Source organism: Aphelocoma coerulescens, chromosome 5 (assembly GCF_041296385.1).
Source record: "Aphelocoma coerulescens isolate FSJ_1873_10779 chromosome 5, UR_Acoe_1.0, whole genome shotgun sequence".
Classification (NCBI taxonomy): Eukaryota; Metazoa; Chordata; class Aves; order Passeriformes; family Corvidae; genus Aphelocoma; species Aphelocoma coerulescens.
This window is the reverse complement of record NC_091019.1, coordinates 1741356-1754913: the sequence shown is the minus strand read 5'-3', so window position 1 is coordinate 1754913 and position 13558 is coordinate 1741356. Positions and strand designations below refer to the sequence as shown.

Genomic DNA, 13558 nt, shown 5'->3' with positions numbered 1-13558 from the left:
GGCCTCTAGAAGCAAAACTTTAAAAAGAAAAAAAGCATTCCTCACCCTTCTCTCATGTAAAACGATTTTTAGAGCTGCCTGATGAGTATATTGCCTCAAAATATTTTAACTTCTGAGAATTGTAAAAGTCAGGGGGAAAGTCTCAGATTACCAAAGGACAAGATATGGCAAAATGTGGTCAAAAAAGAACACAGTAAAAACAGCTTCATTTGGAAGCACCAAGGGCACGTCCTTCCATGAAAAACCTCCCTCTCAGCTCCTGCCACCACACAAAGCTGGGTGTGAAGTTTTGGTTTATTGCAAAAACCCCACACCTACCTGTCATTCAAGGCTAAAGGTATTTCCAAAGGTGAAACCAGGTGAATTCCTCCTGAGTCCAGCAGAGCAGAGACTCCTGAACATGAACTCCCTCACCAGCTCACCTAAAACCACTTCAACACAGTGTCTGCCCCGGGCTGAGGGTGACTGGAGGTCAGAGCAGGTGAAATATTTCTGCATTATCATTTCCCTCAGCCTCAAAGCCTCATTAAACAGCCCAGTGATTCCATCTCACAAAAACGAACATCTCCTGTAGTCAGCGGGGGGAAAAAAACACCACAAAGGAGTTGATCTCCACATGGAAGTGGCCTTTAGGAGCTGGAGGTATCAGTCACTTACCTGGAAGAGGATGAAGATGAGGAAGAGCTCATAGACCACACTGACACACAGCCAAAACCTCCAGTAAGCTGCAGAGAGACACAGGGGGGATGTCAGGAGCTTTGGAGCAAACCGTAAATTAATTATTCATTTACTTCAATATCACCAAACACGGAATCCTGGAGTGGTTTGTGTTGGGAGGGACCTGAAATCCCATCTCATCCCACCCCCTGCCATGGGCAGGGACACCTGCCACTATCCCAGGTTGCTCCCAGCCCAACCTGGCCTGGAACACTTCCAGGCATGGGGCAGCTGCAGCTTCTCAGGGAGCCAACTCCGTTTCAAGGGATGCTCCCAGCACGGAATTATAAACCCCAGCTCCCAAGCACAGAGCTCCCCACCCTCCCTCAGGGCCACAGCCAGAGAGGATCTTCAGCTCCCACACAGGCTGCTGTGTAGGTTTGCTGGAACTGCTCAGGCACTGACCTGGATCTGGGAGAAGGGACCCGGATCCGGAGCACCTCGACCCAACAAACTCAGCAGTTGAGAAGCGGAAGGAAAGGAATGTGCCACCTGCACTGCTTTCCAGCAGTCCCTGGAGGGGAACCTGATCCTTCCTGAACTTCCTCCCTGGTCTCAGGTGACCTGACCTGTCCAACCTTGGCTACACCAGACACACCCAAGGCAGGCCAGAGCCACTTGTGGCAGCCCAGCTTTCGGCCCGAAGACAAGGTCGTGTCCCCGCGGGGCAGCAGCATCTCAAAACCCCAAAGACAATTTCACTTCCACTTGGAATGCAATTAAAACCACGGGGACCGAAGGTTCAGCAGGTGCTGGATGCAAAGCCTCTGAGACCACCGGGACTCTCCACAAGAAACGCCACGCCGAGCTCAGCTGCTTCGGAGCCCCCCGCAGACGTGTGATTACAGATCTGCTCACACCCCAGCGACACCTGAACCCAAAGGGTGCCCAAATTGCCGTGTCTGCACACTTCCAGCTCCACCCTGGCACCTCAGCCCTCCTGACAGGCTCAGCCCTCGGGTCACAGGCCATCCTGGATGGGAGTTTAGTGCTCCACGGGCTCATCCATGCCCCTGATCCATCCTGCTCCACCCAGAGCCTGGTTTCTGTCCCATGCAGTAACTTCTGGGCTCTGAACTCCCCCAGCGTTCCTGTTTCCTGCCCTGGGAGGCTGATGCAGAGCCAGGGTAGGCACAGACACAGCTCCAGCAGTTTTCCCTCCCCAGATCCAAGGATTCTACACAAGGGAATTCAGGAAAACTGGACATGTTCCCAGTGGGTATTGAAACTGCAGAAATATCACACACCAGCCCCTCTGGAACGGGACCTGCCTTCAGGTGTTTCCTGGTTATAAATGGAGCTGTCCTTCCTCAGGTCCATGGGGGTGATGGAGAGGAATCTCAACAGGGTTGGCCAGGAAACCCAAACCTTCAGGCCTGGCTTGGGAATTCCTCCCTGTTAATTCCAAGGCACTTTGATGTTTAAAGCAGGGCCAGGCATAAATCATGCAAGAATGAAACAAATTCCAGGCTTGCACCCAAGAGTTATCAGCTCAGAACCCCAAATCAACTCCCCATGGAGCTCCTCAGGAGCTGTTTTATCCAGAAATGTGTCTTTATCCAGTTCAGCCTCAAGTAGAAATAATGCTTAAAAAAACCCCAAAACAACAAAGAAACAGTAAGGAAAAAAAAACAAACCAAAAACACCAACAAACCCCACACATTTTTAAAAGCAGTCTCTGACACCACCCTTGAAACAGACCACAGTGTGAAAGGTGGGACCTTTTTGCAGCAAACCTGCTAAATTAATTCCATCCAAATCACCCATTTTACACTTCTGGAAAATAAAAAAGAAAAAGGGAAAATAAAAAAGGCAGGTGTGGCCCAGAGAACAGAAGTCCAGAGCTCCGTGAACTCTTTCACCCTCCTGTCTTTCCAGAATGCAGCTTAGGAAAAACCAAACAGCCAAAAAAAATATCCTCCATTGGTCACAGGAGTATTTGGGAGAGAGGAACCTCCTCCCAAGCTGGCACCACACTCAAGCCAGCAGGGAGAATGAACCTTTCCTCACCACGCTTCTCCCACCAGAACTGAGTGGTTTCTTTTAAATGCCACTGCCAGATGCCTGAAAATGCTGGTTTTTCTAACCCATAAACCTCGTTCCAGAGACTTTACACCGCTCACAGTCAGCAGAGTGACAGACTGGCCCTGAAAGTGGTGTAGACACAGAAAGCAGAGAAATCGAAACCCTTGTCTGAGCTTTCATTCCCCCTTGTCTGAGTTTTATTCCCCTCTGTACACAGGGCTGGGGCAGCTGCTGAGCAGGCTCAGCCAAAAGAGGAAATTAAAAGTTGAGATCTGGTTCTGATTTAGTGCCGTGGTTTCTCCCCAGCTGACAGAGTTCCCCGAGAGGTTCTGAACACACCCAGTACCTGCACCCCAAATGTCTTCAAGGCTCTACAAACACTGCTCCCTCTCCTCCTGGGCCAGGCTCAGCTTTCTCTGTAAGGTTATTTCGGCACATCTCCAATACTTGTTTCCCTCAAATTCACTTGCCATTTCTCCTCCCTCCAGCCAGGACTCTCCTCCTGATTAAGGAGGTCTCCACTAACCACTGATACACCTGCCAACCCAGTGATTCCCACGATCAAACATTAAACTGCTGCCTTTGCCGGGATTTGGGAACAGGGCATGAACATCCCGGAGAGCTGATTCCAACCAGCCTTTTTCCCTACTTCTGCTCAGAGTTTGGCCCACTCTGCCTGAGGGGCTAAATGAGAAAAAAAACCCACAAAAATCTGGGTTGTTTTCCCAAGGAAAACACTTGTCCTGGAGCTGCTCCTCCCAGTGCCACCAGTACTGCCCGTGCCTGGTCCCTGCCTGCACATTCCCAGCCATCCCAGCCCTCTATCCCATGGGTTACTCCAGACCCTCACAGCTTACTCCCCAAACAGCTTGTCCTGTCACACACTGTGTACCAAGTCAAAACAACTCCTGGCAAAGGCTGGGAATGTGAAAAGCTGCTTCTCAGGGCATTAATAACTGTCATGGATAATTCCTCTGGCATGACGGCGTGGATGTGTTATCTTGACAGAGGCAGTAAAGCATCCCTGGGCTCCTACAACACCAGGCTCCAGAACAGGAGCTGCCAGGGAGAAGGAAGAGTATCTCTTATCTGCAAATCCTAAGGAGACAGGCTACTGATGCTGACTGTATCCAGGATTAATTCGACTGGGAAATGCTCCCCAAATTTGGCTGTTCACCCACCAATAAATGGATCCTCAAGCAGAGTTTAAGATGTATCCCTTGCACCACACTGTTCCCTGGGGCTAAGGCAGTGCTCCCCCTTTCCCTGAAGGTTTGGATGGAGCCAAAGCCAGGGGAAAATGGGGTAAAAGCAGGGCAAGCCAGTAAAGTCTTGCCTAAACAGTCATACCTACTTACTTCCATGATAATCCCATGTTTTTGAGTTACAGGGAGGCAACTGGTGCCCGTCCACGTAGCAAATTATTAAACTGGAGAAAACAGGGGCTTGTGTGGAATCAGTAGGGAAATGGCAAAGCTGGATGAGCCCCTGGCTGAAGCTGGGAATGCTGAGAAGGCAGCCAAAAAAAGAAATAAAGCCACCAGTCTGGACGGGTGCCACTGAGGTGGTGGCTGGGATCAGTTTCCTTAATGGCCTTAGTGAAAAGTAGGTTAATGACACATAGCAGGAGCAGCAGGGAAGGCAGGGACAGCAGAGAAGATGATCCCAAGGGACTGCAGGGACAGAGGAGCCCCTAACACAGCTCCACACTCTGGAACCAGGAATTTGGGAAGCATCACAAAAATCCCCAAAACAACCCTGCAGCTCTGGAGAGGACATCTGAAAGCAGAAAGCTCAGAACAACACCAAAATGTTATGGGGAAGCATTACACTGAGGGCAAGACTAAAAGCCAAACTCCCCTGCTTTGTTCTAGGGAATAAAACCAGACAAACCCCCAGGTGTTCCAAACCTGGGCACACCCAAGTGTCACTGGTGCCCTCAAAAGGAGCAATTGATTTAACGGGAGGAACCACAATCACCAGGAACAGGAGGAAAGACTAAAACCTGCTACTTAACAAGAAAGGCCAATGTAATAAACGCCCGGGTGCACAGAGGTGTGCTGAGGGCACCGCTCTGGAACCACGCCTGCTTTGGCTGAGGCTTGTGGGGTGGCTGCTGGGTTACATTTTTGGCCTAAACCCCAGCTTTATTTGGCTGTAGGAGAGCCCAGTGCTTTCAGGAATATCATTTGAGCCTGCAGGAATTCCCTTGATGCCTTCTGTTTCAATGATTCACATCTAAAAACCAGCAAAAGATCAAAGACATCTACATATTTTCATGTTTCAGCTGCTGTTACATTACCTGGAAGAGGCTTGTGCTGTGCTTTCAAAGGCTTTCAAGACTTCCAGTCTTATGAGAAACCTTTAAAATCATAATCAAGGGCCTCTAGTCCGCCATGGATAATGGACATGGAGCTAAGGAAGTGCTCCAGCACTGGATACACAGTCACAAGCGCAGCCCCAGCACAGAGAGGAGGGAAAAAAAGAGGATAAACAGGGGAAGTTCAGGTTTAGGAACCTGGCAGTTCTCACAGAGTTTTTCACCAACAACGGGAAGCCAAACCAGGGAGATCTGAACAGATCTCCAGGCTCCATGGAAGCCCAGCAGGATGGTTATGGAGGAACCTCTGTGATTACTGAGATCACAACTTACCTGCTCTCCAGGCAACACAAACATTCACCTTCCCCACACACCAGGCAGCTCCTCGGGAGTATCTGAGTGAGCCCAGCAAGGGGAATTACCTGGGTGAGGTCTCGAGAACGGTCCATCCTTAGCTTGTGTCACCCCGAAACACAAGAAAACCAAAATACTGGCGACGATTCCTCTGGAAGGAAAAACAGAACACCCTGGTTTTATTGCCTCATCCTCCTCCTGGGACTGCAAATTACGTTCTTTGATGTGAGAAACGTCTGGCCCTTGTTTTCTAACTGCTGAATGTGTCCATCTTAAATGGATCCAGGCGCCATCCAGAAAAACCAAACAGAAAAAGGCTGAGGATCACAGCGAGTCAAACACTTCCCAGCGTCTGGGAGCAGCTTTTATTCCCACTGGCTCACAAAGACACTTTGGATTTAGCAGTGAGAGAGCTCTCACCAGATTTCCATGGAATTTAAAAAGGAGCTGTCAGACTTGTCACCACTCCAAAACAGCTTCTTAACCAACTAAAGACAAGCAGGAGCTCTCCCGACCACACCAGCACTGCTGCTATTTCAGGAGCTGGAACCACAACTCAGAGCCTAAGGAACACAACAGAGATTTTAAATAAAAACAGATTATCAGACCAGGAGCCCAAATATACTAAAGAGCCACGACCCTGGGCATGTTCCTTTAGTTTTAATGGATTAAATGGCACAAAGCAATCACAAAATGCTCTTTTTACTACACCTCAACTCCCACTGGATCCTGCTTGCTGTCTCACATCACCTGCTCAAGAGCTGGCTGAAAGGAGGGGCAACTGGGAAAGAGCTCACTCCACGTTGGCAGTAAATGATGCAACCCCTGACTGCAAATAAAATGGCTCAGTCTGCAGGAGCCACACACAACACCCAGTAATTTTGCTGCTAGGGAGAAAATGTTGCAAAGCAGAAGCGACACGAGACTGTTTGTGCTTTAAACGTGTCCAAAAAATCTTTCAAAACAGAAAACTGAAGGATTTACAAAAACTATTTTGTAACGTTCACCTCTGAGTATAAATGTTTGTGCTTCCTGAAAATAAAAATGGGGTCCAGTTAACAGATGTAACTCAGTTATTTTGTTTGCTTTAAACACTGGGAAACACACCAGCATTAGCTGCTGACTGGATCTGTGAATAGACAGTTCCACGGGGATTTCCAAAGATCTGCAGGGCAACACCCTTTCAGCTGACCTCCAATAATGAGAATATTCTGCAGTTTGAGTCCCTGGCTGCATCTGGAAGCCGCAGTGCTGTGTGATGTGACAATCCCATCCCCGCTCAGCCATGAACTGAGAGGTCCAGACCATTGCTCTGGGCCTTGGGAGGGTTGTTTCCCCAAAGCTGGAATTCAAATCCCGGATCCAAATCACCACGGGAGCTTAGCAGTGCTCCATCCCCTATAACCCACTCTCAGCCCAAGAGCAGCTGTGCTGAAATATGCTGGGGCTCCAGATACATTCATTTACTTCAAGTTCACCATGGGAAGTTTGGAAGCAAATCACAAATTTACATAAATAACCACACCAGCTCCATTATATATTTTTTTTCTCAGTGGTAACTAAATTTTCCCTCTTATCATCATTAATCTACCTCCTTAGGAGGCTTCCACTGCCTAAGCAGCAGCCTGGCCTGAGGCAGGAATGCTCCAGCACCTGAGAGGGGTTCTCCTCTCCTCACCTGGCTGGACACAGCCAATGGATTTTCTCAAGCAGCAAATCAGGAAGGCATCAAATAGCAAAGCGTGCCCTCAAAAATCATTCTAGCACTTAACCAAACAAACAAAAAAAGGGAGAGCCTGGCAGCAGCTCCATCAGCACAAACAAACTCTTGTTTGTGCTGAGAGTCGATTCAGACACACAGGACAATGAGGAGCTGTGTATGGCCCTTTGTCCTGGGATTCAAGGAGCCAGCTCCCACTCCCTGTCCCTTCCCGGGCTGGATCCATGCTGGTACAGCTGGTACAACCCCCTCAGGGTACCACAAGCCCTGGCAGAGGGCTCTGGCCTCTGGTTACCTCCATTTCCCTGCGGGTGCTCAGCCACAGCAGCAGGAGATCAGCATGCAAACCCACATGTCCCTGGATCTGTCCCCGTGGAAGGCAGGCATTGCCAAAAGCTATTTAAAAAAATCTCAGGAGAGACATTTCCCAGCTGGAAATTCAACAACCCTGAAGCATACAGGTGTTTTTAAACCCAAATGTGTTTTTATGGAAAAAAAAAGAAAAAGAGAGATTTTTTTTTTCTTCCCCAAGAAACCCTGCTCAGCATTCCAAATACTGGGGAGCTGTGGATTTCTCCCATGGTCTGCAGAGGAGGTGCTCAGTGTTTATTTGGCTAGCCTCAGAGCCTCAGTCCAGGCTGAACGGAGGAGAATGCCACAGCTGTCAGTCAGGATGGGCTATTCCATGGCTGGAAGAACTGTGGGAATAAAGCTCCTGTGGATCAGATAGGTTTGCAGCACAATCTCTCCTTGCCTAACAAAGGAAATGTTCCACGGCTCTTACAACAGGGGCAGTTTGATCCCGTGTGTGATCCCAATGAACTCTGACTACATTTACATATAAAAGTCTCCTGTAAACCTTACCTTAAAAAAAAGAAACCAATCCTCCTTTAATTGTTTCATCCCCAGCCCTGGTGCAGGAAGGAAAATATCCTGCAAGAGGTGCAAACACCAATCTCACAGCCACAGAAATCACACCCTGTGAGCTCAGAGGCTCCTGCTCGCCTTTGGGTCTTGCCCATCACTTCTCCTGTGAGTGATTCCACGAATCCACCTCTCACCCTGCTCCCGCCAGCGACCGGATGGATACGGTGACATTCGGTGACACAACCCTGATTTTATAGGGGGAAAGGTGGGACCATCACGTGACTCCAGTCTGGGAAACAGAGCCAGCAAATTTGGGAAGCTCACCTCAATTTACTGCTCTGAGCACCTACTGCAGCTCATAGGGGCACCTCAGCCAGGGCACGGAAACAAAGGAGGCTGGAGCCTTCGGAAGTGTGTACTTAGGCTCTGCACCTACCCCAGACACTGCTCCACTGTCAGTGTGCAGGAGGTGGAAATAAAACCCCGTGGCAGCTCCAGGCTCTGCTCCGCGGTGACAAAACCCCCCCCCCGGTTATTAAGCACCAAGTGCTCCCGTGGAATACCGGCACACAGGGACGGCCTCGTGCTGGATGGGGCTTGGAATCCAATTGCAGCACAGCTCCACGCTAGGACTGACCGAGGCCACGGGGCAGGATAAGGGATTTTAGGCTATGGAAGCAAAGATACAAAATCTCTGACACTCTGGGCTATGGATACACTGATTCACATCGTGCCCATCTTGCCCTGCTCTGAAATGCCTCTTTTTGTGCGGAGATACGCTTAAACACACGAAACCTGGAATATTTGGAAGGTCGTGTCCAAGCCTCAGGATGCTGCTTTTCAAGGGCTGTTGTGCCAAGACCTTGCAGAGCTGCAGGAGTGAGCAAAGCCCATTTGCTGCCCCTTCCCTGGCATGATGCTGTAAATCGATTTTAGCAGCTGGGCACTGGATAAGCAGACAGCAACCCATGTTTCCCGAGAGAAAGATCCACCTGCTGACTAATCTTCCCCGGGTTTGTTTTGATTCAGGCAGTCGAGGCTCTAAGCTCAATAATAAGATATTCCACTGAGTCACCTTAGCTCCGTGTTACTCCCTAAGGAGGCGTCACCACTTCTCCTTCAGCTTTTCCCCTTCCCAGTTCTGAGCGGCCATTCCAGGCCATACCACGCCTCCAGCCTGGCCTCCCTCATTATGACTGGGAATAAAATAGCATTTGTTCACACAGAAGCCTTCCAGAACCTTTCCCAGCTCCAGATGCCTTCCAGCTTGTCCCGTGTCACCCCCACGTGTGAAATCCCAGCCCTCAGCGGGGCACGGTGTGAGTTCCATTACCCCCGGGCACTGTGTAACTGCCAGAACAACAACCAAGATTATCTCAGGAAACACCCCAATTCCTGCACCTCCAGCACGATGAATGCTGTATCCTGAGTCCCTTCAGAAACGTACAAAAAGAGGAAAAAACCTTTCAACAGCAATGGGAAAAATTTCACTGTATTTAAGAAACCAGACTGGCAGAAAACAACGATTTTCATGCTTCTAGCAATGATGCTTTGCAGCATATTTTTAAGACATACTTAGCTTTTAAAACACCACTTTCTTACCTCCTTTTTCTTCCCTACTGCATTTTAAAAGGGGAGAAATTCAACCACATTGAACCAGTTTAAATTACAGTAGGAATTGACCACACACGTACGACTCATTCCCCCAGAGCTTCCCTCTGGGCTGCATGCTCTCACAGCGATTTTCAACAACAAACAAGGATTTGTACCGAAATCTGGAAGTTTACAAAAAGCACTTGAGCCAGAAAAATGTAGTCACAGCTCCCAGCATTTTGAAATGATGGTTATTTTAAGGAAAGGTTATTTTTAAGAAAAGGCTATTTTAAGAAACAGCAGCAGAACCCTTGCCAAAGAAACCCAGCCAGGAGGCTTTAGCAAGAGCGTGTATTTTGTTTTAAATCACACCACAGCGCAGCCACAGGCCTGACAGTGACACTAAACTGATTAGAAATTAAATTCAACGATCAGCAGCAGAGGAGCTTACGGATTTACGACTGGTTTTGTAACTTCCTAAGGGAACAGGCACTTCCACAAGGGAGTGCAGGGGTCACTGGAGGACCCTTTTCCAAAACACACCTGGGAACATTCAGATATTTCTCAGATATTCACCTCTTTGTGTTGTAGGCCGTGTCCTGGGGAGTCTCTTCCAGCAGGGTTACGTAGCCCAGCGCACAGGTGAGGATGAACAGGACTGTCAGGGTATGAGCTCTCCTGAAATTCAGAACAGACAAAAATGACATTAAGAAGAAGGAAAACTCACACCTCCCCCTGCCAGTGCAGCCTCAGGAGGCCAAAACCACGGCCAGCAGTCAGTAGTATTGAGGTTTTCTCTATGGCAGGGCACAGAGAACAGAACTTACAGTGGCACTGCCTGTGATCAGCAGCAGCTTGGGAAAAACCAGCACCCAGTGCAAACACCCGGATCTAAACAGCTCCAGGTTTGGCAGCTCCACATCTGACAGTGCTGCTCTACTTCACAGCCTGCTAATCAAACATGCAGCTGAGGGAACAGGCCCTTGAGAGCAACCAAAGGGAATTCACTCCAGACATGGGAATCACACAAGAAAAACTAGTCATTAAAAAAAAAAAATCTCTAAAGGACCATAGTTGCTGTTGTAGAACTCTGATGCCACCCCAAGATGTTGGATTTCCAGGGATTCCTACAGTTTCAGGGCACTTAGCACAAGGGGTTTCTGTGGGAACAGCCATGTCAGCAAAGCTGGGTGGCAGTTCCACACCAGTAAAACACCCCCATCCACGGGAGTCCATAGGTTTATACGGATTTTGGTGAAGCACTCAGGGAGAAATTCTCCTGGCACAGGGTGCCCGGAGAAGCTGTGGCTGCCCTATCCCTGAAAGTGTCCAAGGCCGGGTTGGACTGGGCTTAGAGGAACCTGGGCCAATGGAAGGTGTCCCTGCCCTTGGGAATGGATGAGCTTGAAGGTCCCTTCCAGCCCAAACCATTCCAGGATTCTGTGATTCTACGGAAGCAGAGTGAGCAGAGCGCACCCAGCCAGGGGACATCCACACCCTACACCCACTGATCACCACACAGAGAACATTCTTACAATGCCCTCATCTTTTCTTACTTCGAGTTGAAAATTCCTTTCCTAATGAGAAGTCAGTCATTGATTCCAATGGAAAACTCCTCCAGCCCCAGCTGGGAAGCACAGGAACTCTGTCCGTGGAAGGCCAAAGGACAAGCCGCCCATTTTGCTTAAGAGGACAACGTCCCTTAACACGAACTAATAAAACAAACCACGTGTAAAGAGGAAGCTTAGGGAGGACAAAAGCTGTAAAACAAAGTGTCTGTACGTGACGTATTTGGCTGTATTTCCATTTTCTTTATATACTCTTTTGTAACAGCAGCTCACATCCCATCTCCACGTCATGCCAAGGTTTGTATATTCCGGTTGTGTGGTGCACAATAAACCTCGGAATTTCCAAACCATCCACTGACTTACCTCTAAACAACCCCCCCAGTAACCCACCTAAAACTGCTCTGAAAATCAAGGAAAGAGTGCTGTTGAATAAAAATTCCATCCTACTCCAGACCCCAGTACTCCACACCATCCCTGCAATCCCACTGGGAACACACGCAGTACCTCATAAGCAGACACAATCCTCTTCTGCCCCTGCCACAACGGAGTTTGGCATTGAAGGCTCTCCTTCCTCGTGGTCCCGAGGACACGGACCACCAGCTCCAGGAGAAAACCACAAGGAGCCACGACCGCTTCTGGAATTAGCAAGGAATCGGCGGGCCAAAACCCAGGGAGAGACTCGGGAGCCGCAAGCTCCTGCTGGGCAGCTGCATCTTCCCGGGTGCCAGGACAGGTGATTCAGCCATCAGTGCTCACGTGGGGCCTGCCCTGGATCCTGCAGGAGCTGGAAAGCTCAACCCCAGCCTCTCCCAGGAGGCAGGACAGCAGGCACGGAACCCAGGCTCCAATCACACCGCGCTGCCGCTCGCTGCACTTACACGTGGGGTGCAACGAACGGGTTCTACCGCCGCCACCAAAAAGGCCACGTGAACTCAAGGCTACTCTTGTACCTTGTGCCTCATTTTGTCCTTTGCTTTTGGAACTTGTTATGGTATTGTTATACTGTTACAGTTATACACCTCGTTGTATAGTTATATACATTAAGCATTACACATAATTGTTACGTCGCTGTTTATTTCTGAAGAGGCTACGAAAACAGATCTAGAAATCCCACCTTAGCATTTCCCCACCTGGACACCCCCACCAAGCCAGCTGCTTTTCCAATGCAGCCAGCATCCCATAAACTGCCAAAAGATCTGTTATTACACGTCCTCCCTTGGATAAACGCCTCGAGAAACCCCTCTGCCAGCACCAGGATGATTCAGTTGCGTTCCTCCCTGCGAGGATCTTGTAGCACAGCGAAGGGTCGGTGTTGGAGAGCCCCATGTATCCCATTTCCCATTCATTTTCGGTGCCACAGCCACCAGCCTGAAACCCAACCAGCTGCCCTGTTTAAGGAGAAACAAGAGGCTGCTCTCTCATCCCTTCCCTTGTAGCTCAGCTTTCATCTCCAGCTGCTGCCAGATTTCCTCCTAGCAGGTTTTCAAGGTAAAGATGCTTCCAGCGCAGCACGAATTCCAGGAGCTGGGATGAAAGACTCTGGAGATGGGCTTGACTTCTGGAAAGAGCAAGCTGTCAGCTCTGCCAGAGAGCTGTGAGCAGTGACACAGCAGTGAGAGGGAGCACAGCACCACCAGACAAATCTGCCTCAGAGGGGGAAAAAAGCCAGGAAATATGGATGCACACCATGTCTTCCCACAGCTCAGGAGTTTAAAAATAAAATAAAACGCCACAAAAAGGAGCAGCTCTCCTTAAGGAAGGGCTTATCCGAGTGATCAGGATGAATTTAACGGCACAAGGGGATTGTTTTCATCTCCACACACATTTTAAAATAACACACCAGAGGAAGGCGAGCTAAGAACAACCCAGCAAGGTAAGCAAGGCAGGAATTACATTGTAAGGCTTATGTTCTCCTGGCCTGGAGCCTGGGAGGCTGAAAAGAGCTAAGCTGGGAATCTTCCCCTCAGAATTACACACAGGAGTTTGGGCAACACTTTGCCCGAAGCAAAGGGGGTACAAACTGCAGCCAGATCTGGGAGGTTTCACATCAAAAACTCTGCAAAGCAGTGCCTGACGTACCTGAGCACAAAAATATCTAAGGCCAGGGAGAGAACTCACAACAAATCCCAAACTGTTAAAAAGATATTAAGTGGCTTATTTTTCTGCCTTTCTGCACCACACATTTGGCTCTTTCCCCAGTCAAGCCCTGGGAGATGGAAATTAAATAAATCAGGTTTGTTTTCACAAAAGCCCTTGCCCCGCTAATTCAAACAGCCAGTGAGAGCAAGCAAAGCTCTCCTGCGCTGCAGATCACAAACAAGTGGGGTTCTTCTCCCAGTTAATGGGATTAAGTTTGATCTCAGCTTCTCTTTCTCATGCTAAGTCATTCTCCTG

The 13558-nt window shown here is 49.2% G+C and overlaps 1 protein-coding gene across 2 annotated transcripts in view; it reads right to left on the bottom strand.

Moving 5' to 3' along the window:
- Positions 1-13558, bottom strand: part of PTDSS2 (phosphatidylserine synthase 2) — a 29982-nt gene that overhangs the window by 11435 nt on the left and 4989 nt on the right. For both annotated transcript variants that reach the window (XM_069016226.1, XM_069016227.1), the window contains exons 2-4: positions 10173-10274; positions 5485-5567; positions 658-725 (exon numbers count right to left, since the gene is read on the bottom strand). In XM_069016226.1, the coding sequence (XP_068872327.1) occupies positions 658-725; positions 5485-5567; positions 10173-10274 (253 nt within the window). The remainder of the gene's footprint in view (positions 1-657; positions 726-5484; positions 5568-10172; positions 10275-13558) is intronic.